The sequence below is a fragment of the Aythya ferina genome (genome assembly GCF_964211825.1).
Source record: "Aythya ferina genome assembly, chromosome: 24".
NCBI lineage: Eukaryota > Metazoa > Chordata > Aves > Anseriformes > Anatidae > Aythya > Aythya ferina.
In genome coordinates this window covers 4,295,092-4,322,268 of record NC_140322.1, presented here as the reverse complement: position 1 = coordinate 4,322,268, position 27,177 = coordinate 4,295,092, and the positions used below count along the sequence as shown (strand labels likewise).

The 27,177-nt window shown below is 66.5% G+C and overlaps 2 protein-coding genes across 3 annotated transcripts; both read left to right on the top strand.

Annotated features, from left to right (window-relative positions):
• Positions 1 to 1,381: 1,381 nt before the first annotated feature.
• Positions 1,382 to 18,982, top strand: ASAP3 (ArfGAP with SH3 domain, ankyrin repeat and PH domain 3). The gene is made up of 26 exons (XM_084497313.1): positions 1,382 to 1,629; positions 5,194 to 5,266; positions 5,592 to 5,737; positions 7,491 to 7,565; positions 7,824 to 7,873; positions 8,109 to 8,235; positions 9,861 to 9,946; positions 10,650 to 10,725; positions 10,825 to 10,911; positions 11,896 to 12,005; positions 12,517 to 12,586; positions 13,174 to 13,261; positions 13,579 to 13,627; positions 13,780 to 13,967; positions 14,063 to 14,196; positions 14,648 to 14,742; positions 14,959 to 15,139; positions 15,239 to 15,324; positions 15,447 to 15,562; positions 15,667 to 15,734; positions 15,846 to 15,953; positions 16,103 to 16,352; positions 16,452 to 16,752; positions 17,240 to 17,375; positions 17,594 to 17,716; positions 17,943 to 18,982. Exons 1-26 carry the CDS (start codon positions 1,504 to 1,506, stop codon positions 18,015 to 18,017), a joined length of 3,024 nt encoding a protein of 1,007 aa, XP_084353439.1. The 5' UTR covers positions 1,382 to 1,503; the 3' UTR covers positions 18,018 to 18,982.
• A 618-nt stretch (positions 18,983 to 19,600) lies between these two features.
• On the top strand, positions 19,601 to 25,665 carry TCEA3 (transcription elongation factor A3). Of its 2 annotated transcripts, XM_084496848.1 has the most exons (14): positions 19,601 to 19,858; positions 21,322 to 21,384; positions 21,463 to 21,568; positions 21,658 to 21,826; positions 22,024 to 22,092; positions 22,262 to 22,330; positions 22,446 to 22,520; positions 22,686 to 22,763; positions 22,843 to 22,997; positions 23,540 to 23,596; positions 23,983 to 24,137; positions 24,496 to 24,642; positions 24,744 to 24,815; positions 25,107 to 25,665. In XM_084496848.1, the coding sequence occupies exons 1-14, from the start codon at positions 19,790 to 19,792 to the stop codon at positions 25,113 to 25,115; spliced, it is 1,293 nt and encodes a 430-aa protein (XP_084352974.1). In that variant the 5' UTR covers positions 19,601 to 19,789; the 3' UTR covers positions 25,116 to 25,665. The 2 variants fall into 2 exon arrangements, with proteins under 2 accessions (XP_084352974.1, XP_084352975.1); XM_084496849.1 differs by lacking the exon at positions 22,024 to 22,092 and having other exon boundaries at positions 19,603 to 19,858.
• The last annotated feature ends 1,512 nt before the right edge of the window (positions 25,666 to 27,177 follow it).

Genomic DNA, 27,177 nt, shown 5'->3' with positions numbered 1-27,177 from the left:
GCGAGAGAAATGGTCTAGGGGCTTGCAGGGGGCTGTGGGAGCAGCAAAAAGGAGCTGGGGGGGGTGCAGGTGGGCAGGTTTGGGGGTCTTTGTGGTTTGGGGTGCTGCATTGGGCCTTTTGCCCAGCTCTGAGCCCCTCTCTGGGCAGCCAGGAGGGAAAGGAGGAAAGAGGAGGGGGCTCTGCCACCCCCTGACTGCCCTGACTGGGGGCTGCTTGGTGCAGGGGTCCTGCAGGGCATCCTCGTGTCCTCTGCCAGGAAACCCAAAGGCCCATTTTAAAACAAAAGAAAATAATTAATTTATTTTTTGTCCTTGCAGCGAATCACCAGGTAAAGGGAACCCCAAATCCAGCTCCTCAGACCTGCATGGGCCAGGGAGAGGCAAGGGGCCAGGAGGACACGGAGCCCGTGCGCTGCCTCTCCGTGGCAAAGGGGGGGTGCTCCAGAAGTGCCTCCATGTCCCTGCAGCCCCTCTCCTCTTCTTCTTCTCCTTTCCTGTTATTTCCCACCGGATTCTCCTTCCCCAGCCCCCCCGGACACCCCTCTGCTCTTTACCCCTGCTCCCCCTTTGCTCTCACTTCTTTTTTTTGGGGACATTTCCGAGCAGAGCCTCAGGGCAGCACTGGAGGCACGGGAGCAAAGCGTGTGAGCTCTGCTCCTTGTGCATGGAGCCCTCCCGCCAGGGCCAAGCAGGGCACGGGGACAGCCGAGTGCTTGGGGGGGTGGGGTGGGAAATTTAATCTGGATTTAATCTGGATTTAAACCTGAGCCCTTGTGCACCCAAACTGGATTTTGGGGACACCCTGGGCGTCCCCATCTCCTCTCCATGCCCACGGCAGCCCCCGCTGCCCTCCCCACCCCGTGCTTTGCCCCCATCTCGTGGGCTCCGTGGGGCCTCTCCCCGCGTGGGGGGGCTGCCGTCGGCCCCCCCTCTCCGCTCCCAGCCTGACAGCGGGGGGGTGAGGCCGGGGGGGGGGTGCACGGAGGGGTTCCGCACCCTGGGGTCCCCGGTGCCGCGGACGGAGCCCCCCGCGCCCTGCTGGTGCCCCGGGACGGCGCCTGCTGGGGGGGGGAATACGGAGGGGGGGGCACCGGGGGCTCTTCGCCTTTAACGGGCGGGCGGGCGGCGCTGCCCACGTCACGGCGGCGGGGAGGGAGCGAGCGGGCGGGCGGGCAGAGGGAGAAACTCCCCGGTGCAGCCCCGCCGGCCTGCAGGGGATGGGGCGCTGAGCCGGGCCCCGGGAACCCCGGCACCCCCCGGCACCCCCCGGCACCCCCCGGTACCCCCCGGCACCCCCCGGCACCCCCCGGCACCCCCCGGCCACCCCCAGCCCCCCCACCGGCCCCCCAGGGCTCCGGGACGCTCAGCAGCTTCCCCGGTACAGCCCCGGTGCGCTCCCCCCGTGCGCTCCCCGTGCGCTCCCGGTGCGCTCCCGGCTCAGCCCCCGGCGCCCCCCGCTCGGTGCCCCCCCCCCCCCGGTACCCCCCCGGTGCCGCCCGCACCATGCCCGAGCAGATCAGCGTGGCCGAGTTCCTGGCCGTGACCGGCGAGGACCTGAGCTCCCCGGCTGCCGCCGCCTTCGCCTCCAAGATGCAGAAGTGCCGGGGGGCGGTGGGGGCTCTGGAGGAGGTGAGCGGGGCTGGGGGGAGGCTTGGGCTGCGCTTCCCCTTGGGGACACCCCCTGCGCCCCTATCCCGAGCCTGGGGCACCCTGCAGTGCTGGCCCTGCAGCGAGCACCCACCTCTCCTCCTTGGGTTTCTATTTCTTGGGGTCCCCCCTGCGCCCCGCTTTGCTCTGAGCCCCCCGGGATGCCGGCCCCGCTCGCTGCGGGGTTTGCGTCACTCGCTGCAGCTCGCCCCCATTTTCATTTTTCACTTCTGCCCAGGGCTCGGCCACTGCCGGCGTCATCGCCAATGGTTTGGGGGAAAGAGGAACCCGGAAGGTTTTTTGGGGGGGCTGCTGTTTGTGCTGCCCCTCTCCGAGCGCTCGGGGATGTGGGGCTTGGAGCCCGGCGCTCGCCCTGAGCCGCTGCTTCGGGACCCTCCAGCCGGGGCGGCCGTTTCCATCCTCCGCCCCACCACGCATTTTCTTGGGGCCAAGGCCTGCAGAAACGGGCAAAACCTCGCCGTTCCAGCTGGTTTCGTTTCCAGCTCTGGGTGCTGCCCAGGGGCTGGCTTCGTCCCCAGGGCTGGGCTCAGCATCGGCCCCGTGGCTCAGGGTTGTGAGCTGCTGCACCCTGAGGGGCTGCGGTGTCCCTGGGGGGGGTCCCGTCACTGTTAAAGCTAGGGTGGGATTTTTAGCCCCCCCAGAAGCCCCAGCAGCATTGACGGGGCTGGAGCAGGGTTGGCAGGGTGCATTTATCCCCCTCTCCCCGCTCCTGCCTCCAATAGAGGCTGTTTCCAGCTGGTCCCGCGTCCTTTGCCAATTCCTCTTAGCGCAGGAATGGCTTTGAAGGGGAGCCAGAGCTTGTGGGGCCAGCACGGGCCCCCTCGGAGCCCCGGGGGCGACGGGAAGGGAGCCCCCCAGGCTGGAAACCCAGCACCCGATGGTGCTGAGCATCCCGGGCCCCGCCAGCACGTGCTCTCCCCTGGCTCTGGCTCTTTCTCTCGGCCGGGAAGGGGGAGGCAGCTCCAGGCAGGAGGAAGCGGCAGGAATTTCGTTTGGCCGCTCGGCTTCCCTGGGGAGGCTGAAATTTAGGGGAAGGGGGACGGGGATTTGGGGGGGGGGGTCGCTTGGGAACGTTCCAGCGAGCGTGGCTGAGCGCCGGGACCTCTGACAGCAGCTTGGGTCTTTGGGGAAGAGGGGCCGGGGGGGCACGTGTCTGCCAGGGGGCTGCGGGGACCCTCGGGGGAGCCGAAAGGCAGCCAGGCCTTCGGCATCCAGCGCCCCGACGGAGGGGAAGAGGGAAATCCAAACAAACAAGCCCCAGCCCCGCGCCGCCGGCTGATCCTCGATGGGGCGATAGCATCAGGCAAGGAAAATAAACAGCGGCTGCTTTGGGAGGGGGGAGCCGGGGGGGGCTGGGGCTTTGTGTCACCGCCTGTCCCTGCCCCGCATCCATGCTGGTGCTTTGGGAAGCCCGAGGGTGCTGAGTGCTGGTGTCTGCTGGGAGGGGGCAGCGCGACCCCCCCGGCACCCCAAAGCTGTGCCGGAGCAGGGTGCTGAGGGCAGGAGGCCGTGGGGCCACCGAGGTCCTCCCAGGTGTCCAAAGCTGCCTCGTGCCTCAGTTTCCCCCTGGGATTACAAGGGGCTGCCCCCTCCCGGGTGTCTCGTGTGGCTTTGGGGTGCTGGGGGCTGGAGCCGCATCCCGTGGGGCTGAGAAATCAAATCAGGACGAGGCACAGGGAGGGGACCCGAGGGTCTCCAGAATGAGCAGGCAGAGGCCGCGGAGCTGGCGGCCGCATCCTGCGCTGCCCCGTGGCAGGGTAAACACGGCGTCCTGCCCTGCTCTGCCCTTTGCACCCGGAGTGGCCGCATCCTGCCCCGGCAGCAGCGCCGCCTCCAGCCCCCAGCCCCATCCCCGCGACTTCCCCGGGCGGCACGGAGAGGGGGGGGGCTGAAGAATGGCCCCCATTGAGCCGGGCGAGGAGCAGTGCTCGGGGTCCCCAGGCGGCTGCGGTGCAGGTGCGGGTCCGTCCCTCCCGCTGTCCCCATAGGGAATCCCTTGTCACTGCCACCGGCTGTGCCGATGTGACCCCTTCTCTGGGTTGTCCCCAGTCCCCTCTCGGTGCTGCCCCACCTCCAGCATCCTTCTGGGCCGTGCTCCCGGGGGGCTGCCCCATCCCGTGGCACCGTCCCCTGGCTGAGCGGTGCCTGCGTGCGCCCGGAGCATCCCGCCCTGCCTCAGTTTCCCCTTCCCGAGGCCGTGCCTGGCCAGTTTGCCCGCCCAGGGCTGCTCTCGGGCAGCACCAAGGCCACCCTGGGGCAAAGTCTTCCTTGGGCCTCACGGCATCATCTGCTGTCCCCCCCCCAAGGCAGGAGGAGCCTCTGCCCCGCAGCACAGCTCTGGAGAGCCCGGGGCACTGGATTTAGGGCACGGATGGGCACGGGAGGCTTCAGGACACCCCAGCATCCTCCTCCTTGCTGAGAGACCCCCGAGAAGAGGGGGGGGGGGTTGGCTTCTGCCTCCCCTCCCCACTGCCTCGTCCTGGCCAAGGCTGCCGGGCAGCACCTCGTCCAAGGAGGGGCCTCGAGGAGAGAGGCGCCGGAGCCGGGCTGACCCCGCTGTCAGGAAATGGGCCTTGACATCAGCCCGAAAACCTTCGCTGGGAGAGCGAGAGAGAGCGAGAGAGAGCGAGAGAGAGTGAGAGAGAGCCTCTTTATTGTAATTCCTCGGCGGTTTCATCCCTCGCCCTGCTCGCCGTTCACGCCCTCCGAATATTTCCAGCCTGTTATCATGCCTCTGGTACCTGCAGCGCAGCCAAGGCGGCCTTAACCCTTTCCTGCTGTGTGCATCTCCAGCTGCCTGAGCAGGGTTGGGGTTGGGGTTTTGGGGTGTTTGCCCCCACGCTTGGCAGATGGTGGTGGTGAGGGCCCCGTGCCCATGGCGAGGGACAGAGCGGGGACGGCGTCGGGGAATGGGGCTGGGGGCTGCAGCCAAGACCCTGCGTGGGTCAGAGGTTGCAGGAAGCTGTGCCCCATCCTCCGGGTGGGATTTGTGCCGTTGAGGTCCCTGCTGGGCATCGGCAGGATGCAGATTTTGGTTTTGGTTCTGCCATGCGTAGAGCTGGGGACTTTTGTGCGCCTCGGGTGCCGTGCCCATCCCGGGGGACACGTGCTGGGCACGGCTGGCGCATCCGTGCTGCGTCATGGGGATGCCGTCCTCCTCTCCCTGCTTCAAACAACCCCCGGGGGAGAGCCACAGAGGCATTTTCACAGCTGCTGGGGGCTGCTCGCTTCCAAACAGACGCTGCCCCCAACCCTGTCACCCCGTGCCACTGCCTCGCTCCAGCGCCACCTCCCCGGGGCGGTCGGGACCGTGGGGACCGCGGGGCTGCGGCATCCCCAGCACCGATCCTGCACGGGGCCGGGTGCTTCCAGCTCCTGTCCCCGGGAGCTTGGCTGCTGCCCCGCACATCTGTGTGGCAGAGCAGGCACCCGGCCAAGGAGCCCTGTGTGGCCAGCAGGGCGGGGGGAGCGGCCGCCCCCCTCCCTCGGCAGCGCTGACGGGGGTTTGTTCCTTTGCTTTCGCAGAGCCTGGACGGGGACCAAGCCGTGCTCCAGAGAATAAGGAAATATGTGAAAGCCATTCACGTCTCCGGGCTCAGTAAGTCGGGTTTCCACAGCCGTTGGGCGTCCCCGGGCTGCCACGGTCACGTCCTCCCCTGGTGCCATCTGTGGTTGGTGGCCCTTGGGGACACGGGTACTCACAATATGCTGAGGTGCTGAAAGCTGGCTGAAAAGGGGGTGAAAATGTAAATTGAGAGTTTTTGGGGGGGGTGCATAAGGAGCATCGCTGGTGTCCTGCTCTGCTCCAAAGGGACAGGGACGTGGGTGCGGGTGGGATCCGTGATGGGACCTCCTGGGGAAGGGGGTCCCGCAGGGCCACCCCGCAGCCGTCCCCACCTCACCGCTGTTGTCCCCCCGCGCAGCCCACGTGGATAACGAGGAGCAGTACAGCGAGGCCCTGGAGAACTTCGGCAACAACCACCTCTCCCAGAACAACCACGAGCTCTCCACCGGCTTCCTCAACCTGGCCGTCTTCACCCGCGAGGTCACCGCGCTCTTCAAGAACCTGGTGAGCCGCCGACCCCGCGGGGAGCAACCTCAGCCCGCTGCCCCCGTCCTGCTGGGGCCAAGCTGGGGAAAATCTGCACCAGGCCTCAGGATTTGGGGCAGAGACCCCGCAGAGCTGCCCTCCACCATGGCAGGAGGTCCCAAATCCCACCCCAGACTCGGGGATGCTCGCGGGCCTCCCGACACCCCCTCCGCTGGATTTTCCAGCTCCCTCCCAGCTCTGCTGGGGACACCAGGGCTGCAATTTGCCGTGCGGTTGGGGCTGCTGGTTTTGTTTTTTTTTTCCCCTTTCTTTCTTTTTTTTTTTTTTTTTCACATCTCTGATCTCGCTTGCCAAGAAGTAAATCAAAGCCACGCTGAGCGCGCAGCGGGGCCGTGGGGAGCCGCAGCCGCGCGGGAGGCAGCAGAGGCGGCTGGAGCCATCCCCGCCGTGGGAGTGGGGGGGGGCACGGCTCTTTTTGGGGTCTCTTTTCTCCAAACGCATCTTCTTGCTTCGATTTGTCGAGGCTGAAAGGGTTTGATAGCTTGGGGGGAGAGCTGGGCTTTGTGCTGGGTGGGATCTGGGGCCGTGCAGCAAAGCCTTGGGGCAACCCCTGCTGGCTCCTCGCTGCCCTCCGGTCCCTTTTGAAGCCCCCCCTAAAAAAAAAAAAAGAGAATTTGTACCCTCTGGCTCTGCTGAAGGAGCAGGCTCCTTGCTGCTGCCCTTCCCCCAGCAGGAATTATTTCAGATTTCACGTCCTCCTCTCCCAGTTACCCCAGCCCGGGCCTCCCCGCTCCTCTCCTCCCCATCGGGGCCATCCCGGACCCGGCCGGAGCCCCGTGCTCGGGGGGCTCCGTGGGGAAAATGTCACGGGGAAGGAGCTGAACCGGTTCCCTGGGCGAGGGCAGTGCCCGCGCTGCGCCTCCCCTGTGCCACGTGCTGCAGGCGTGGGAACGGCCGCCCCTGCCCCAAATCCTCCCCGGGAGCTGCTCCCCAGCGGGATCCCGGCACCGCATGCGCGGCGGAAGGATGGGGCGCCCCGTTTCCCAGCCTTTTGGGGCCGGTTCCTGCCCCGGGGGTGGGTTTCTCCCCCTGGGATGTCGGGGAGCAAAAGCCCTCGGGAGACTTGGAGAGGAATTGGAGGGTTTTGCAGCCATGCAGCGTCCTCTCCGATGCAAAAGGTGTGCCCCCAGCATCGCCCCGGTGCCCAGCTGGGATCACCCTACAAGGGTGCTGGAGCCTCCACATCGGGGGCTGCCCCATGGGGACCCCAGCATTTGGGGTCAGACGGAGAGGCACCGGGATGGGAGCAGGCTCCTGCGTCCCCTCTGCTTTTGGGGACACCTCTGGCCCCCCAGCCCGGGGAGGGGACACTTTGGGAAGCCCTCCCTGACCTCAGGAGGTCCCAGCCCTGTGGTCCCAGCCCGGTCCCAGCCCGGCTGCCCGCCGGGGGTCTGCGCCATGCCGCGGGGAGGACGGGGCCGGGGCCGGGGTGGCGATGGGGGGGAGCAGCTCCGGTTCTGGCAGCCGCGGCGCTGATGTGGTTTGTGGGAAGGGCCCCGCGTTAGACATCTTGCAGCCAGCTCCAGCAAGCCCCAGCCTGCCCCTGCCTGCAGCCGGCCCCGTTTCCAGCCTCTTTAACCCTTACCGGGGCAGCGATTTTACTGGGGAGGGGGGCCCAAGGCTGGAAAGGACGTGGAGCTCCCGCATCCCGACCTGCCCCGATGCGGGGATGCCCCTGGGGTGACCCCATCCCCGTCTCTGCCCTTCCCAGGTGCAGAACCTGAACAACATCGTCTCCTTCCCCCTGGACAGCCTGCTGAAGGGGCAGCTGAAGGACGGCCGCCTGGTGAGTCCCCAGCCCTGCTTCCTGGGCTGCAGGGCCCCTGCGTGGGGACAAAACGCCACAGCCCTGGGGACACGGCTCGTGGCATGGAGCAGGGGGCAGAGACGCAGTGGTGATGTCCCCGCAGCAGGGGACGGGGCGCTGGCACAGCGATGCAAAGCAAAGCCCTCACTTTTGGGCCGCATCTTTGGTGCCACCGGCTCCGTGCCCGTCCCTTCGCCGCCCCTAAGGGCTGCCGTCCCCTCTCTCCTCTCGCTGCAGGACTCCAAGAAGCAGATCGAAAAGGCCTGGAAGGATTACGAGACCAAAGTGTAAGCGACCCCATGCCCGGAGCAAAATCCCCTTAATCCCCCCGTGCACAGAGGTGTTTGGTGCAGGGCTGCAGCCAGGCTCTGCGCCAGCCTTGGAGAGGCTTCCCCTGCCCCATCCCACCCCCCTGCCACCTCTGCAGCTCCCTGGGGACCCCTTTTTGGGCAGGGCCATCCCCAGGGTCCCCTCCAGACTCAGGCAGGGCTGTCCCCGAGCCGTCCCCGTGCCGTCCCACAGGGGGAAGATGGAGAAGGAGAAGGAGCGCGCGCGCCTGGCGGGGGTCATCCAGGCGGAACCGTCGGCGGCGGAGCTGGCCGAGGACATGCAGAAGGAGCGGCGCCTCTTCCAGCTCCACATGTGCGAGGTGGGGGCTGTGCTGGGGTCCCGGGGCCCTTTGGGGTCGGGGGGATGCAGGGGACCGCTGTGGCCTGAGCTGTGCAGGGCGCTCGGTCCCCATCCCCAGCGCCAGAGCGGTCCCAGTGGGTGCAGCGCAGGGCACTCGTCTGTCCCCGTGTGTCCCCGTGGGGTCCTGGCTCGGGGACACTCCTGTCCCCCCCCCGTGGGATGTGGGTGCAGGTGGGACACCCTGCGGGGAGCACCGGGCACTGCACCCACGTCCTCCGGGTCCTGATCCTACACCTCCTCTGCCAAACCAGGGGCTGGCATTTGGGGCAAAAGGCGATCCTTTTGGATAAACCCCTTGAAAGGCGCAGTTTCTCTTTGCAGTTTGGCCCTACTGGCAAAACCAGAGATGCTCCCCAGGTCCCCAGGCACACAGAGGGGCACAAGCAAAGGGCAGAGACCTGGTGCCAGCCCCCCCAACCCCCCCATCCCCGGGGCTCTCCCCCATCCCCTCCCCTATCCTCGGGGCTCCCGGGGTGCAAAGGGCAGGGTGTGCGGGCAGCGCCGCAGCGGGGTCGGGGCTGCTGGCTGGGGCCGGGCCAGATGAGTCAGTGCTTTGAATAGCAGCTCTGTTAAATAAATACCAGCGCATGGAAACGGCCGGGAGGGGCTGCTCGCTTCCAGTAGCGCCTGCGCGCGGGCACCCGCCTGGAAGCGGGGCGCAGGGGGCTGGCACGCTCCTGCACGTGTGTGCACGCTCGCGTGCACGCGGTGTTTGCTGCTTTCGGGGCTGGGGGCGCGATGGGTTTCCACCCCAGGGGTGCTCGGTGGGGCACAGCTCCTCGCCGGGGGGGTCCCCGTGGGTGGGTGGGCGCAGCGGGACCCCCAGCAGGGGTCTGGGCAGGGCAGTCCCCTGTCACCACCACCTCGGGGTATCGGTGGCAGGGGGGCAGAGCCCCCTCAAAACCCTTTTACTCCTCCCCGTGTGGCTCCTCGGCCACGTCGGGAGCTGCCCCTCTCCATCCTGCTCCCTGACTCCTGGTGGCCCCCCGGCAGAGGAGCTGTGGGGTCCCTCGGGGGCTCCGGCACACCCCGGGGCTGTCGGGCCGTGGAAAGCCCCTGCAGCTGGAACTTGGCCGCCTTCCCCTCTGCTCCTCTCCCAAAACATTTCGGGGGGGAGGCAGGGAGGAGGCCAGCATCCAGCTGTGCGGGGCTGAGGCTGCGCTCACCCAGGGGAGGCTCCAGGCTCCTCTCTGTGCATGGGGCTCTCCTAACCCAGGGGTCTGGGTCTTTTCCTGCAGGTGAGGGACAGGTTTGGTGTACAAAACGATTCAGTTTTTAGTTTTTTTTTTCCTTAAGCTGACTCGGGTTCGGGTTATTTATTAACTCCAGAAGTACTCAGCAGCGGGAGAAGCGCGCCCGGCCGGGAACCCTGGAGGCACGCCTCGGCCCTTGAACTTTGCAGGGCTTGGAGCTCCTCCAGCTCCAGGTTTTCTGAGGGTGGTCCCCGGAGGCTGCCTTCACAGCCGACCTCGTGGCCTCTTGAAGCCGAGCCAGCGTCACAACCCTCCTGCCCACGCGGGGAAGGGGGGGGACGAGGACCGGTCCTGGTCCCCGCCACCTAACCGGCTGCCTTCTGCCCCCCAGTACCTGCTGAAAGCCAGCGAGAGTCAGATGAAGCAAGGGCCGGATTTCCTGCAGAGCCTCATCAAGTTTTTCCATGCCCAGCACAAGTAGGTGGCTGTCACCGCCGGGAGCGCTCGGGGGGGGTTTGGGGACACCTCGCTCCCTGTCCTGGGGGCTGAGCGACCCCACAGAGCTCCTGGGGAAGGTGCTGGGCAGGGCCTGACGCTGTCCGGTCGGGATTTTTGGCTCCAGGAGATGCAAACGTGTCCGTAAGGGCTGGGGGAAGGGGCTTGGCTGGGGATGGAGCCGATGATTTGGTTTCTGGATGGATTTCCAGGGATGAGTTCAGCCGAGCGGCTCCGTTGGTAGCCTCAGAGCTCGTAGCGAGGGCGTTTGGGGCAGGGGGAACGTCCCCCTCCTTCCCCTCCTTCCCTTGCACTCCTCCAGCTCTCAAGTGGGGAAACTGAGGCAGGGAGGGGGCGGTGGCACTGGCCACGGGCGTGCTGGCAGCCAGGGAAGGGTCCCAAAAGGGCCAGGATCTGGCCTCAGCCCCAGTGAGATCGGCTTGCAGTGAGCAAGAGGCCAACCCCGTGCCCCAAACACCCAAAATATTTGGGGTACCCGGACCCCACAGGCTGGACGTGGGCTTTGCAGCATCCCAGCAGCGAGGGAGCTGCAGAGCCAGAGCAGCTCCCCGGGGCGCGGGGGGGGGGCTGCTGCGTCCCCCCTCCACGCTTTCTCTAAATAAGCTCTTTTTTCCCCCCCCGTTTTTCCCCATTTGCATCTTAATGGCGTGAAATCAATGCCCAGTTTCTTCCAAGACGGCTGGAAGGCTGCCCAGAACCTCTACCCCTTCATCGAGAAGCTCGCCGTGTCCCTCCACGCGGTGAGTCCCCCGGCTCCCTCCCCACCCGCCGCCACGCGGGACGCGTCCCCCGGGCCGTGTCCCCCCCCCAGGACACCGCGGTCCCCGCTCCTTTTCCAGCTCCACCAGGCGCAGGAGGAGGAGGTGAAGCAGCTGGCGCAGACCCGCGACTCCCTCCGCAGCATCCTGCAGCTGGACAGCAAGGAGGTGACGGCAGCTGGAGGGGTGACAGGGGGCTGAGCGCGGGGAGGTGGCATGGGCTGGGGACGGGGGGCTGCGGAGGAGCAAAGCAGGGCGTCCGTGGAGATTTGTAGGGAGGAGGAGATCTATAGGGTGATGGACGTCCATGGGAGGAGATCTGTAGGGTGGAGAGCATCAGTGAAAGGAGATCTGTAAGGTGGAGGTTATCAATGAGTCAATGAGAGGACATCTATAGGGTGGAGGACATCTATAGGGTGATGGACGTCCATGGGAGGACATCTATAGGGTGGAGAGCATCAGTGAGAGGAGATCTGTAGGGTGGAGGGCATCAGTGAAAGGAGGTCTGTAGGGAGGAGGACATCCATGGGATGAGGACATCCATGGGAGGAGATCTATAGGGTGAAGGACATCGATGAGAGGAGATCTATAGGGAGGAAAACATCAATGGGAGATCTATAGGGTGGAGGGCATCAGTGAAAGGAGGTCTGTAGGGTGGAGGGCATCAATGAGAGGAGATCTACAGGGACGAGGACATCCATGGAGGACATCTATAGGGAGATGGACATCCATGGGAGAAGGATGTCCATGGAGGAGATCTATAGGGAGGAGAACATCAATGGGAAGAGGTTTATAGGGAGGAGGGCATCAATGAGAGGAGATCTGTAGGGTGGAGGACATCTGTGGGAGGAGATCTACAGGGATGAGGACATCTGTAGGAGGAGATCTGTAGGGTGGAGGAGATCAACAAGAGGAGATCTGTAGGGTGGAGGAGGACATCAATGAGGGGAGATCTGTAGGGAGGAGGGCATCCGTGGGAGGACACCTACAGGGAGGAGGACATCCATGGGAGCAGAGCAGGAGGGATGCTCAAAGGGGACGGAGGTCTCTGACTCCATAACGAGGTCCCCCAGGGGCAGGGCCACTTCTGCCCCTCTCCCATAGCTTTCTAAATGCCTTTTTTTTTTTTTTTCCTTTTCCTGGTGAGCTCAGGAAAATCTGAGCAGGAAGAACTCCGGCAGTGGCTACAGCATCCACCAGCACCAAGGGAACAAGCAGTACGGGACGGAGAAGTCGGGGTTCCTGTACAAGAAGAGCGATGGGTGAGGGCGGGCGTTACCCCAGCTCACAGCCCCCAGGGGGACACCTTTGGGTGAGGGTTTGGGGCCGTTACGCAGACCTTTGGGTGCTGTCAGTCCCTTCTGGCCTTGAGGAGGTCTAAAGGCTTGGAGAATCCCATTTTCCCCTGGCTGGAGGAGCACTGGAGGGGGTGGTTGGGGTGGGCGGGTGTCCAGCAGGCTCTGAGCTCCACGTGGTGCTCCCCTGACCCCAAATGTGGGTCCCCAGGAACCCAGCACCAGGTTCACCCCGAGCCGTGCTGGTGATGTGGGGGCAGAAATGCCCTATTTCCTGGGCACGGGGGCAGAAATCATCCTGCTGGCATGGGTCAGGGGGAAAAAATAACTCTTATAGCCCCAAAGGGGTCTCCAGCGAGTTGTAGGAAGCACGACCCTAAATCCCAAAGCCTCTCCAGGGGCTGCTGGGGGCGGTTTGGGGTGGGTGGACGTGGTCAGGGATGCGCGGTGTGTCCTCACCCCTCCTGCTCTGGCTCAGGATCCGCAAAGTGTGGCAGAAGAGGAAGTGTGGCGTGAAGTACGGCTGCCTGACCATCTCCCACAGCACGGTGAGGGACCGGGGGCACCTTCATCCCCATGGTCACCCCGGGGTGCCACTTGGGGTGCTGCCGGCACGTACCGCCCGGCGCAGACCCCACAGGGGTACCCGGCTGTGCGCCCCGAGCTGCAGAACCCTTTTTTTGCCATCCTCTGCTGGGTGCTGCCCCAAAACCCACCCAGCTGCGTGTCCCCTGCCCTTTGGGGACGTGACCTCGGCTGTAGGGCTTTTCCCCGAGCACCCCACCCGTGCCCCGAGCAGCAAAGCAAACTCCCAGCTTGGGGTGGCCCTAGCAGGGGGTCCCTCTCCCCCCCGCGTTTGCTGCGTGCCGGTGGGATGGGGGCTTTAGTGGGGGTTTTAGGGGGGATTTTAGGGGGGCGTTGAGGCTGCAGAGGAGGCCAAAGGGGCTCGGAGTGATTTTGGGGTGGGGGTGCTGCCATCTGGGGGCAGAGGCTGCAAAGTGCAGCCCCGGTCCCAGCCCCGTTCTGCAAAGGGAACACGCAGGGAAGGGGTCGGAGAGGTGCTGAGCCTCAGCGTGCCCCAAAAGCGACCCTCTGGGGACCTCCCCTAACCCCGCTGCGTCCCCCTGCCCTGCAGATAAACCGCCCCCCCGTCAAGCTGAACCTGCTGACGTGCCAGGTGCGGCCCCACGCCGAGGAGAAGAAGTGCTTCGACCTGGTGACGCGTGAGTGCCGCCGCTCCGTGTCCTCGTGGGTCTGGTTTAGGGTCCTGGGGACAGACCCCGGGTGGGTATCCCGGGTGCACATGATTATTTTTTTTTGATGGAGGAAGGACAAAGCCTGCCAGGCGCTGGCTGCCTCGAGCTCCAGACAACAAGAGGTGGCAGCAGGGTGTTGGGCGAGCGATGCGCGGCGATTTTTTAGCAGTAGCTCCAGCCCCTTCCTGCACCCTGCTGCAAATTGATCCTAAACGCCCCGTCCCAGCCCCTTTCTGCATTTTTTTTCTGTTCCTAAATGCTCACCTGCGTCCCCATCCCTGCAGACAACAGGACGTACCACTTCCAAGCCGAGGACGAGCAGGAGTGCGTGGTGTAAGTGCCCACCCAGGGGCCGTCCCCACCCCACGCGAGCGCGCAAAACTCCACGGGGCTTTTAAACCCCCCGGGGCTGCACCCCTCGCCCCGCGCGGTGCCGGCCCCGGTGCGTCCCCGCGAGGCCGCCCGGCTCTGCTCCCCCTGCCCAGGTGGGTCTCGGTGCTGCAGAACAGCAAGGACGAAGCCCTGAGCAACGCCTTCAAGGGCGAGCCCAACGGCGGGGCAGCCTCGGCGGGCGGCGCGGCGGACGGCGGCGTGCAGGAGCTCACCAAGCTGGTGATCAGCGAGGTGAAGAACATGCCAGGCAACAAGCAGTGCTGCGACTGCGGGGCCCCGGGTAGGGTGGGGATCCGGGCTGTGGGATGCAGCGGGATGGAGGTGGTGGGGGGCCGGGGGGTGATGCTGAGCCCCCCGCCCCGCTGCGCCCTGCAGACCCCACGTGGCTCTCCACCAACCTGGGCATCCTGACGTGCATCGAGTGCTCCGGCATCCACCGGGAGCTGGGTGTGCATTACTCCCGCATCCAGTCCCTCACCCTGGACGTCCTCAGCACCTCCGAGCTGCTGGTAAGCGGCTCCCTGATCCCGGGGGTCTGGCATCTGCTGGGAATCGTCCTCTTCTCGGGGGCTCCCCAACCTCCTGGGTGCAGGTTTCAACCTTCCTCCCTCCTGGTCTCTTACCAGCTGGCCTCAGTTTCCCCCCAGCTGCAGGTTTCTGCCCCTAGCATGGTGCTCCAAGGATGCAGGGGGGGCTCTGGGAAGTGATTGCTAATAGGGGGGAAGATGCTGGCAGCCCCCCAGGACCTGCTCCCTGCTCCAGCAAACTTCTGCTGGGAGAAAGGCTCATCCCTGGGGGAGATGGGGGATGGCAAGGTGCTGGCTGGATCCAGTGGATTCCCCTCTCCATCCCTCCACGATGGGGATGGGACATCCCAGGGCAAGCCCGGCCAGGATTTTGGGGAGGGGGGGCGGCCCCTCTGTGCCCAGGGCTCGTCTCCCCCTGCCCCTCTCGCCACAGCTGGCCGTCAGCGTGGGGAACACCCGCTTCAACGAGATCATGGAGGCCACGCTGCCCACGCAGGACTGCCCTAAACCCTCAGCCAGCAGCGATATGTGAGTTCCTAAATGCTTGGGGGGGGCACGGAGCGGGCTGGGGAGGGGGACTCCGTGTCCCCATCATCCCCACCCCGAGGACTGGGGGCTCACCGGTGCCATCGCCCAGACGTAGGGACCTGCACCTCTCGCAGAGCTTCCCCCCCAAAATATGACTCTGGGAGGGGGGCTCTGTGTGAGGTGTGGGGGTGCCCGCTGATGCCTCCCCCCCCGCAGGAGCGCACGCAAGGAGTACATCGTGGCCAAGTACATGGAGCGGCGCTACGTGCAGCGGGGCGGCCGCGACGAGCCCCACCGCCTCTGGGACGCCATCCGCACCCGCGACCTCCTGGCGCTGCTGCAGGCCTTCGCCCAAGGGCACGACCTGGCCAAGCCCCTGGCGACCCCCGAGGGCCAGGTGAGCCCTCCGGGAGCCCCCTCCCGTGAGGGATTCGCTCAGCCTGTGGGGTGTTTTGGGGTCCCTGGGCTCAGCTGTGGTCTCCCACCCCACTGGCAGGACGCGGGCGAGCTGGCGCTGCACGTGGCCGTGCGCTACGCCGACAGGTCGTCCCTGCCGCTGGTGGACTTCATCATCCAAAACGGGTACGTCCAACTGGGGTGACACCACCCCTGGTGTCCCAGTGATGTCCCCGAGGTGCTCGGGTGTCCCCATGAGGATGGGGAGCGGCGCTCGCACACTCTGGAGCTGTCTCTGCTCCGCGCAGGGGGACGCTGGACCGGGTGACGCAGGACGGGAACACGGCTTTGCACTACGGCGCGCTCTACAACCAGCCCAACTGCCTCAAGCTGCTCCTGAAGGGCAAAGCGGCCTTCACCACGGGTACGGGGCCAGGGTTTAGGGCTGGAAGGAAAGGGGGGGGACTTGGGGCCAAGCCCTGTCCCCGTGGAGCAGCCGGGATCTGTCCCCATCCCTCCCTCGCGCAGTGAATGCGGCCGGCGAGACGGCGCTGGACGTGGCGAGGAGGCTGAAGCACACCGAGTGCGAGGAGCTGGTAGGTGGGGGGGGGTGGGGGCGGACCAGGGGGATGGAGAGGGGGATTATGCTGGGGTGGGGGGCACCTGGGACCTGGCCACCCCCCCGCTGACACCCCCGTGTCCCCCAGCTGGAGCAGGCGCAGGCGGGGAAGCTCTCACTGCAGGTCCACGTGGACTATGACTGGGAGCCCCCCCAGGAGTACACCTACGACAGCGAGGACGAGCTGGAGGAGAAGGTGCCCACGGGATGGTGGCAAGGATTGGGGGGGGGGGACAGGGCCAGACCCTGCACCCCCACCAACGGGACGGGGCAGGGGGCAGCAGAAGGGGGCTGCAGGGGGTGTGGGGGTCCCCAGCAGCTCCGTGTCCGGGTGTGTGCCCCCAGGTGAGCCCCCTCCAGCGCTCCTTCAAGGGCTCCTCGCCGCTGGCCGCCAGCCCCCCCCCTGCCGCTGCCTGCCCCCAGGGCCGCTGGAGCTGCATGGGGATGGACATCACCAACAAGACCTACGAGACCATCCTGGTGCCCTCGCGGCCCGCGCCCCGCCGGGCGCACAGCGAGGAGATGCCCCCCCCGCTGCCCCTCAAAAACCCCACGCGGGGCGGCCCCCGCCCCAAACCCGGCCCCAGCCCCACAGGTTAGTCTCAAGGGGGGGGGCACACGCCACGGGATGCTCGTGGGGCCACGTCCCCGTGCCACCAGCCTCAGTGTCCCCATTATGTGTGTCCCCCCCCAGAGCGCCCCGAGCTCCACCGGCAGGCGTCGGAGCCGCACTTCTCGGGGCTGGCGGAGGCCCCCCCCGGGCAACGCAGCCTCTCCTCTTCCTCCTCCTCTTCCTCCTCCGTGGGGGCCCTGGATGGTGCGGCCGCGTCCCCCCCCGGCACCCGCAGCCCCCCCGAGGCGCGGCGGGCGGCCTACTGGGAGACCCGCTCGGAAACGGAGAGCGGGGCCGCGCGGAGGGGGCCGGAGCTGAGTCCCCCCCCCGTGCAGCCCCCGCCGGGAGGCCTGGCCCCCGATGTCACCCCCGTCAAGTTCGGGTAGGGGTCCCCCAAAACTCAGGGGAGGCGTTGGGGGGGGGGAGGTGGTTGTGTGGAGGTGGTGGGAGGAACCCCAAATTGTCCCTGGGGGTGTCAGAGCAATGCCCCCCCCCTCCCCAGCCAGCCTGGAGCCCCCCCAGGGATGGGGACAGAGGAGGGGACAGGGGCAGCGTGGGGAGGGGGGGCTGTCCCTAGAGGTGACACGGATCCTTTTGGGGGGGGACACCGATACCATGACCCCCTGGAAGTTACCAAATTTTATTTCCCCCCCCCATTTTGGGATTTGTGGTGGGACGCTTTGAGGAAGGGTGGGGGCTGCTGGTGGCTGTCACAGGGCCCCCCCCCCCCCGTGAGCACCCGGTGGGCTGTGGGTGGCACCCTGCTCCCTTGGGTGTCCCAGGGGGGGAACCCAACGGCACCGAGACCTCATGGGGAGGGGGACGGGGTGCCGGGGGGGGGCTGACTCTGCCCCTGCTGCCCCCGGTAGCTCGGAGAGCACCCGCTCGTACCGGCGCATCAGCGGGGTGGCCACCAAAGCCGGCTCAGCCGCCCCCCCCCAGAGCCCCGAGGACCCCGCTCCGAGCAAGGTGCCCCCCGTGCCCATGCCCCGGCGCTTCGCTCCGGTAGGTGGCACAATTTTGGGGTGGGGGGGCTTGGATGGGGTGTGGGTGGGGTGTGGTTGTTGGGGGGGGAGCTTTGGGGACACCCCTCCGTGCCCAAGCATCGCTGCAGCTCTTGTCCCAAGGGGGTGGGTGGAGGTGTTGGGGGGGGGCACAGCCCCTGGGGTGGGTTTGGGGGGGGGTGGCTGCCCCCCCCCTCACTGACCCCGTTCCTCGCACAGGCCAAGGGGAGGCAGAAGCGGGTGAAGGCGGTGGCTGACTGCAAAGGGGACAAGGCGCGGGAGCTGACCTTCTCCAAGGGCGAGGTGATCGTGGTGACGCGGGAGGAGGACGAGCAGAGCTGGGTGAGCCCCCCCGGGGCACACCCCCCCCCCTTCTCCCCCTGTCATCCTGAGCAGGCTGCTCATTTTGGGGGACCAGGGTGGGCACCCTGTCTGTGCTGGCGGTGGTCACCTCAGGCTGCCGGTGCCACCCCACAAGGGCTCGTGGCCATCGGTCCCCGAGTTCCTCCCCCTCCCCACCCACCCTGGGACCCCCCCCACCCCCTGACACCCTTCTCTGCCCCCCCAGGTCGGCTTCATCGAGGGCGACGGCTCCCGCACCGGTGTCTTCCCCGCCAGCTTCGTCCACCTCTTGCAAGACTGACTGGGCCCCCCCCCCCGCTGCCCGTTTTGTCCCCGTCCCCTGGGGGCCGGGGGCTTACGGGGCGGGCTGGGAGCTGGAGCCGGACCCCCCCCGGCCCCTCTCTGCCCTCGCCCCTTTCCACGGGGCCCCGGGTGCTGCAGCCCCTGGTATGGGACCGTGTGGCTGCTGCCCTCCCAGGGGACATGGGGACCCCTGGGTTGGGACCCCAACCCCCTGGGTGGTGGCTTTGGGGAGCCCAAGGGCTGCCACCCCCCCCCGCTGCCATCACCTGCACCCTGCGGGGAGGTTTGGGTGCCCACCCCGCTCCGGCTGCTCCCCGTCCTTTCGTGGGCTCTGCCCATCCCGGGGGCTTTCTCCTCCCCTGTCAGCAGGGATTTGGGGCTGGGGGTGCGCGCTGGGTGCCCCCCACCCTCCTCCGCTGGGTGGGCGCAGAGCCCCTGTGCCCGTTCTCCAGGGGGGAGCTGCGATGCACCACCTGGTTTTCTCCTCTACCACAACTGTGAAGCATTGGGGATTGGTCGGGAACAAAAAAAGGGCTTTTTATTCATCATTTTGGGGGGGTTGGAGGGTCTGCGGCCACATCCTGCCCCCCTTCCCCGGGCTCTGAGAGCCCCCCCAGGGCAGCGGGGCTTGGAAATGCCTAAAAACTCCCCCAGCCTGGGACCACAGCTCCTTGGGTGCCTGGGGTCGGCGCGGGCAGCACCGTGTCCCCGTGTCCCTGTGTCCCCGTGTCCCTCACCGGGCGGGTGCTGGTCACCGCCCGGCCCTGGGGGGGGCTCCTGGGGCCATCCTGCAGCCCCCTTTTGGGACCAACGCTGCCCCGTGTCGCCGTCCCTCGGGAGCCGCCGGCCCCTGTGGTTTATCCTCGTCCGCGTCTCGTTCGTCGCGTCTCAGCCAGTGGCCTGTTGTGTTTGTTTTTCATGTTCTCTCTTTCGAATTTCTAATAAAACCAGCCGTTTTTGTAAGCTGTGGGCTGCGTGCATGGGGTCCCCATCCCCTGCCCGTCGGGGACACGACGGGGTGGCAGCGGGTGGCCCTGTGCCGGCAGGGACCGAGGGTGCAGCCAGGTCTCCCCCCAGCCTTGCATTCGGCCACGAGGGAGCACCCCAAACTCCCCGGGATGGATCCAGCCCGGTTCTGCTCCCAGCCGCTGGGGTCCTGGCAGTGCCAGCACCACCACAGCGCCTTCAGCCCTGGCACAGCACCAGAGCCAGGTTCCCTGGGGGATCTCAGAGCCGCTGCTGGCACGGGGACGCTGCTGGCACGAGGACACCGCTGGCATCGCCTCCGGTCTGGGCCGAGCGCTCTGCATCGTGCAACGCTGGCGGCGCATTGCGTCGAGCCTTCTGGCCCCGGGCAGCCCCAGCCCAGCCCCAAAGCCACGTCCCGGGGCTCTCCCGCTGCAACCACCGGGCTTGAACCCCATTGTTGGTGGCTCCCCCGTCCCCGCGAGCCCCCCGTGCGCTGGCACCGAAGGGCGCTGCGTCCCCCCGCCGTGCGCCTCCCCCTGCTCCCGCAATCTTTGTCCTGCTCACTCCGCGCTATATTTAGCCCTCCCCCGTGCTATTTCGCCTCCCTGGCAGGAGTTTATAACTGGCCGGGACAGCCACACCTCCTTTCTGCTTTCTTCCCTTGCTTTCCTTCCTTCTCTTTTCCCCTTTTTTTTCCCTCCCTGCTCCGCTCCGGCCCGGCCGCCGCTCCCTGCCCCTGCCCCTGCCCCATGCCCAAAGCACCGGGGGCTGCCCGAGCCCAGGACCCCGCCAGGAGCCGGCATGGGGCCCGCTGAGGAGCTGGTCCGGATCGCCAAGAAGTTGGATAAGATGGTGGCCAGGAAGAGCACGGTAAGGCGGGCTGGGGCGCGCGTGCAATATTTGCACACTTGTGCCAGATTTGCACACTTGTGCCAGATTTGCACACCCACGTGCCAGATTTGCACGCGTGAGCAATATTTGCACGCGTGCCATATTTGCACACGCGTGCCACGTTTGCCTGCGTGTGCCACATTTGCACTATTTGGGTGTGCTTGCGTTTTTGGGCAGCTCGGGGCAGGGCGAGGGAGGAAAGCCACGAAGCTCCCCGACGTGGCAAGGAGAAAAAGGGGGCTCAGAAATTCAGAAATGTCCCCCCCCAGGAGGGGCTGAGCGGGTGCTGGGGTGCTGAGCTCCCGTGGGGCACCCCTGGGTGCTGCCTCTCCACCCTTGGGGAGTTGGAGCTGGTGCCCGTGGGGGTTTTATTTTGGATTTGGGGCTGTCCCGTGCCCCCCCCTGCTCAAGGCCATGGGGACGTGGTAGTCTGGGGAGCTTGGGGGGGGGGGACCTGTCCCAGGCCGTGGTGGTGTGGGACAGAGGACAAATGCAGTGACAGGTGCTTGGCCCCCAGCCCGGCCACAGGCACCCAAACCAGGCTGGGGCTGGCAGCAGGGGCTCAGCCCCATGCAAAGGAAAAAAAAATCCCTTGGGGGGGTGGGAAAAGCCCCCCCGAGCCCAGACACAGCCCTGCCTTTTGCACGAGCGCGTGTAAACGTGCACGGGGAGGGAGGGGGCTGAGCCACGGCACTCACAGGGGTTGGGGAGGGGTCTTCGGTGCTGGGGGGGGGTGCAGGATCTGTCCCTGCCTCCCTTTGTGCCAGCTGAGCACCCGTCCTGGCCCACTGGTTGCACGGGGGCGAGCCCAGCCCCTAAAGTTAATATTTGACCGTTTCTGGTGGACTTTGCCCTGGGGAGGTGTGGGCTTCCCAGGTGCTGCCATCACCCCCCCATCTGGTGGCTTTTTGGGACCCCGGATCACAACCGCCCAGCCTCGGCTGAAGGGACTGATCCTGCCCAGCCTCAGGCTGTCGTTGTGGTTCCCAAACCCTCCTGATTTATGCCACTTTTGGGAAGGGGGACAGCCAGGTCACAGCACGGGGGTGTTCCCTGCGCCCAGCGGGCTGGGAGCTCCGGCACGACGAGTGGCACGACCCCACCATGGGTCCCTGCACCCTCATCTCTGCTCCTGCACCTCTAAAAATACCGGGGAGGAAAACGACCCCGCGTGGAGCCGTGCCGGGGATATATTTAGCCCTACAAGCACCGTGCACCCAAGGGCCGGGCTGTGAAGCTGGTGACATGTGGCCACCAGTGCCTCGGGGACACTCAGGTGTCCTCAGCCCTCCCCGTTGGAGCGGGATGTTTTTTAGGGGAGCATCCCTGCGGGTGGCCACGTGGCCCCGAGCGCCTGCCCCATCCCCTCTGGGGACCCCGTGGGGTGGTCCCGGGGGGGGACGCAGCTCGTCGAGGGCTCCCGTGGCCTCTCCCCGCTGTAGGAAGGGGCGCTGGATCTGCTCAAGTCGCTCACCGGCTACACCATGACCATCCAGCTGCTGCAGGTGAGATAGGGCTGTGCCGGGGGGGTTTGGGGGTCCCGGGGGGGTCCCGGTGACGGCCCCACTAACGCCTGTCCCCAGACCACGCGCATCGGGGTGGCGGTCAACTCGGTGCGCAAGCACTGCTCGGACGAAGAGGTGGTGGCCTCGGCCAAGATCCTCATCAAGAACTGGAAGCGGCTGCTGGGTGAGAGGGGCAAAATCCTCCCCAAAACCTCCCCCAAACCTCCCCAAACCCCCACCGGGCTGTCCCGGTGACCCGGCGCCTTCCCGCAGAGACCCCCGCTGCCCCGAGGAGGGAGAAGGACGGCGACGGGGAGAAGGAGAAGAAGGAGAAGGAGAAGAGGCTGGATTTTCCCCCCTGTCCCAATGAAGGGGCGAACCCGCCCCCGGCCAAACACCCCAAGACCCCGGCCGAGAAGCACAAGGAGAAGCACAAGGAGCGGTACGGGGCCAGCGGGGGGGCACCAGCGGGGCCAGGACCAGCTCCGACCCCCCCGGCTCCATCCCTAAGGGCTTGGTTTATCCAGGATGGAGCCCCCCTGCCCGGCTTTTTCCCCGTCCCCACATGCTTTTTACCCAAACGAGGGCTGTCCCGAGGGTAAAACCGACCCCAAACCGCCCCCGTCTCTCTTTCTGCAGGAAGCCCAGCACCCCCGGCACCCACCCAGCCCCCCCCAAGGGCCACCCCCCCGACTCCAACCCGCAGAGGTACCCACGGTCCTGCCCGCGCTGCTCGGGGCTCTGCGGGGCTCCACGAAGCTTTGTGGGGCTGGGGGGGTCTTTGGTGGGAAGGGGGGGTCAGGATGTGGCTCCCCGGGCTGCACGGAGGGTGCCGGGTGCTGAGCGCGTCCCCCCCTTCCCCTGTGTTTCCCTGAAGGGAGCCCAGCAGCGGCCGCAGCCCCTCTGCCTCCTCCAAGAAATCATCCCTGGATGGCAAGAAAGAGAGGTGGGGGTCCTGGGATGGGGGTACGGGGGGGGGGAGAGGACCCCAGCCCCTCTTGGGGCTGCGGATGGGGCTCAGGACCTGGTCCCCAAACTCCGAGCCGTGGCTGCTCCCGCAGGAGGGACTCTGCCGACTCCAGGTCCTCGGCCGCCTCCTCCTCTTCCTCCCCGCAGAAGAGACCCTCGGGGGAGAGGTAAGGAAGAAGCCCCCCCCCCGGGGGGACCTGGCCCTGGGGGGGGCACAGCCCCAATTTGGGGATGCTCCAACCGTGGGACACGCAGGCGGGGTGGTAAAGAGAGGGCTGCCAGCCTGATCCTGCCCCATCCTTGGTGTCCCCCCTACCCCGTGCCCCCCCCAGGAGAGCCTCCGTGGGTGCCAGCCCCTTGCCCGCCCCCGCCACCCCCCGGAGGAGCTCCAGCGACAGCAAGGAGGACAGGTAGGACCCCCCCAAACCCCCCCAACCCCCTCCTACGTCTCCACGGGACCCCAACACCGACCTGTGTGCCCCCCCCCAGGGCCAACAGCAGCAAGGCCAAGGCGGAGACGCCGCGGACCCCCAGCAGCCCCCCCTTCTCGCCCAGCGTCTGCCTCCTGCCCCCCTGCTACCTGACGGGGGACTCGGTCCGGGACAAGTGCATCGAGATGCTGACGGCCGCGCTCCGCATGGATGGTGAGCAACGGGGGGGGGGGAGACACACAAAATTGGGGGGGCTGGGGAGGGTCGTAGCCTGCTCCTCTGGGGCAAAACGGGGAGGGGAACCCCCCAAAATTGGTGCTGAGCCCCAGGCAAAGCAAACCACAAAGTTATTTGGAGGGGCAGCAGGGACCCCCCCCCGTCTCCATCCCGAAGGTCCTTGGCCAAGCTGGGCTGGGTGTCCCGTGGGGCAGCCCCAGCGGGGGCAACCCTACAAAAATAAACGGGGCTCTGAGGCCTGGGGGCACCCGGGCAGCAAATTCCCCAACCCCCAACTGGCAGAAAAGCCCCAGCTGTGCCTCAAAACCCAGTGTTTGGCCCCAAAAGGGGGTCGGTGGGGGATTTGGGTGTGGGTGTTGCAAAGGGTTTCATTGCGGGTTTAAGGTGGGGGGAAATTATTGTTTTTGGAGAGGGGGTGGCTTGGGTGAGCAGGCCGAGGTTTTGGCCACTTTTTGGGGGCTCCCTGGGGCACAGGGCCACCCTCACACCCCCCCCCCCCGCCTCGCCTTGCCCCCCAGATGACTACAAGGAGTTCGGCGTCAACTGCGAGAGGATGGCATCCGAGATCGAAGACCGTATCCTTTGGGGGCTGGGGGGTCCTGGGGGGGGGCAGGGGCAGGGACAGAGGGTGGTGGGGACAAGGACATGGGGTGTCCCTGCGCGCAGCCTGCAGAGGGAGCCCGGAGCCCACGAAAGGCTGGAGCTGAGCAGCCCTGAGCACCCCAGGGGCAGGAGCTTTGGCACTGGGGTGCTGTGCGCCCCCCCCCCAAAACCCCCTGCTCTGGGACCTGCCTCCCTCCGGGGGGTTTGGGGCAATGGAGCCACGCTGGGCCAGCTCCAAGTCACCCCCAGCTCCGAGCTTTGGGGTCCCCCCTGCTGCCAGGACCATCCCCGGAGACGATTCCCCCTGGCTGGGGGGGGGGATGCAGGCGATGCTGAGGTTTCCGTGACGGGCCCCCAGATATCTTCCAGGAGCTGAAGAGCACGGACATGAAGTACCGCAACCGGGTGCGGAGCAGGATCAGCAACCTGAAGGACCCCAAGAACCCCAACCTGCGGAGGAACGTGCTGTGCGGGGCCATCCTGCCCGGCCTCATCGCACGCATGACCGCCGAGGTGCGCAGCGGGGCCGCGGCCCCTCCTGGAGGCTGCCTCGGTGCCTGAGAGCCAGCAGGGTCCTGGTTTGGTGGTGCAGGTCCCATTATACGGCACAAATCCCCTCCCCGTCCTGCTCCTTGGGTCCCGGTCCCCGCTCCTCCTGCCCCATGGGGTCCCCAGATGAGGTCCTCGGAGCCCCCCATAGGGCTGCAGCTCCTTGGGGACAGGTCTGGGGACGGGGGACTTGTTCCTCTGGATGGGTTTGAGCCCAGCAAGCAGGATCAGCGCCCTGCAGGGACGGGGCGGGTGATGAACCACGGTGCTCAGGTCAGCTGGCAGCCCCCCAGGAGGCCCTGACGTGCCCCCCCCGTGGCAGGAGATGGCCAGCGACGAGCTGAAGGAGCTGCGCAACGCCATGACCCAGGAGGCCATCCGCGAGCACCAGATGGCCAAGACGGGCGGCACCGTCACCGACCTCTTCCAGTGCGGCAAGTGCAAGAAGAAGAACTGCACCTACAACCAGGTGAGCCCCCCCCGAGCACCCAGGGGACCCCCAGCTTGTAGTATTTTTTTGGGGGGGACACCATCAGCATTGTCTGACCCGGCTGCCTGCTCCCTCCCCAGGTGCAGACGCGCAGCGCCGACGAGCCCATGACGACATTTGTGTTGTGCAACGAGTGTGGGAACCGCTGGAAGGTCTGTACGAGGCGGGGAGGGGGGGCTCTGGGTCCCCCCGGCTCTCCCCTGTACCACCCTGGGACCCGTGTCCCCAGCAGCATCCCTGCCCGTGCCCCCTGCCACCCCTGAGCCCCCCGTGGTGGTGCTGGTGTGGTGCCACCGCCGGGTGCTCCAGGACCCATCCAGCACCCACACCCCATGGGGAGCAGGCTGGCCCCAACCCAGGGGGTGCCAGAGCCCCCCAAAACTGCCCGAGGTGGGGGCTGCCTGCAGGGTGCCCCCACCCCACGCTCGGTTTCTCTTTTGCAGTTCTGCTGACGGCGCCCGGCGGGGCTGGAGGGGACGCGGCGCGGAGGGGACACGGCGACGGCACACGGGAGGTGGCAGCAGCCCCCCTGCTCCCTGTTCCACGGCACTGGGATCCCACAAGTGACCCAGTACTGGGTGGGTTTGCTGTGGAAGACCCCCAGTGAATTCCAGCCCTTTGTACTGGGAGCCCACTGGGAGCACAGAAACATCCAGCAAGAAGACTGGTCCAAACTGGGCTGCACAAGAAGGGCTGGGGGGAGCCTGGGCTCACGTGGCTGGGGGGCAGGAGGAACGCTGCCCCATGGCTGTGGGGTTGGGAAAGGGCCAGGCTTCACCCCCAAACCCCCCGTTTCCCTCCCCTAACTGCAGGTGGCAGGGGGTGGGGGGAGATGGGGTGGGTGGCGGCAGTGCCCGGGTGCCGGTGGGATGTCACCGCGTCCCCCGCTCCGTGCCACACGGGGTGCCCGGCCGGCGTCCCCAGGGAAAAGGAAGGGACGGGGGGAGAGGAGTGCGAAGAAACCCTCCAGCTACAGCAATAAAGGCCTGAACTGTCTCTGCAGCAAGGGCTGCTCTCTGGAGGGGGCTCGGTGCCTCAGTTTCCCCAAAAGAATTTGTGAGTTTGCCCCCAGGCAGAGCTCAAGGCAGCTCGCACCCAGATTTGGGTGCCCACAGCCCCGTCTCCAGGGTCCTGCTAGCCCCAGAAGGGTCAGCCAGCTCCAGCCCCTGGGAAAACACCTCGGGCTTTGGCACTCATTAGCATGCAGAAATCATTAATAAGCCTCCGAGGCAATTAGTTACACTTGCAAAGCGTGGCTGCAATTAAGGCACTCGCAGGATTGAGGTGGGCGAATAAAATGTCAGCGGGACGGTGCGGTGACCGGCACAGGGAGCACCGGGGCCACTGCGGGTGGAAACAGAGTTGGATTTGGGGGAAATGGATTTGGAGAAATGGATTTGGATTTGGGGAAATGGGGGATCTGCCCCCATTTTTTTGCAATCCAGGATTTGCGCTCCCCTAAGATGGCTGCAAAGACAGGGCTGGTGCTGAGCTGGGGGCTGTCGTGGTGCCGTTCGCTCCTGGCTGGATCCTTCGTGCCGGATCCGTCCCCGTGCCTCCTGGTGCTTTACCTCTGGGCATTGCCTCGGCTCCAAAGCTGGCTGAGCAATACCGGAGGGAGCCTGGCCCCAAATTAATTTCCAAGAGGCTAACGGAGCCCTGGCACCCACCTGCGTCTGTCTGTCCTGCAGGGACGTGACCGAGCGTCCCGGCAGCTCCTTGGAGGGGGGCGGGGGGACACAGGCAAAGGATTTTTATTGCGAGGGCCCTGCTCAAAATTCCTGTTTGGAGGCACGAAGTGGGCTGTAAATAACCCCTGGGCAGCTGCTCGGCCCCCGGGGAGCCGGGTGCTTTGTGAAGTGGAGCGGGGCCAGCTGAGAGCATGGGGACCCGCGGCGCGCAGGGGGGAGATGGGGACAGGGCTGGGGGTCACTGGGGCTCTGGGGGGTGTTGGGGGACGGTCACTGGGGCAAGGGACAGTGGGGGTCCCTCTGGCAGTCTGCAGGGTTGCAATGGGCTCTGGGTGGCTCCTGGGGACAGTCCCCAGGGCCGAGCCTCCGACCTGAGCCAGGGGATGCTGTAAGCACCTGGCTGTGCTGGAAAAACCTGGTGCCCAAAGCACTGCTCCCCACACCCATGGCATTTGGGATCCATCTGAGCCCAGGCAGGGTCCGTGTCACCCACCGAGCCCCCTTAGGGACACGAGGTGACATCCCTGGGGCTTTCCCCTCTGCCCCCCACATCCCTCAGCCTGCTCAGGAGGGGAGAGAAACCCCACAGCTCTGGGGGGGACGGGCGCTTCTCTTGCCTTTTTATCAGGGCTTGAGGGCTGCAGCCACAGCTTCAGGCACCAACTGCTGTTGCTTTCCCTGCCCTGCCCAGCTCACATTTTGGGGCACATCCGGGGGGAGCCAAAAACGCATCACATCCCCCCCCAGGGCTGTACCACCGCGATGGGCGCTGAGATCCCTGGAGACCAGCACGGCTCCGGAGACGCACCGCTGCAGCACATCC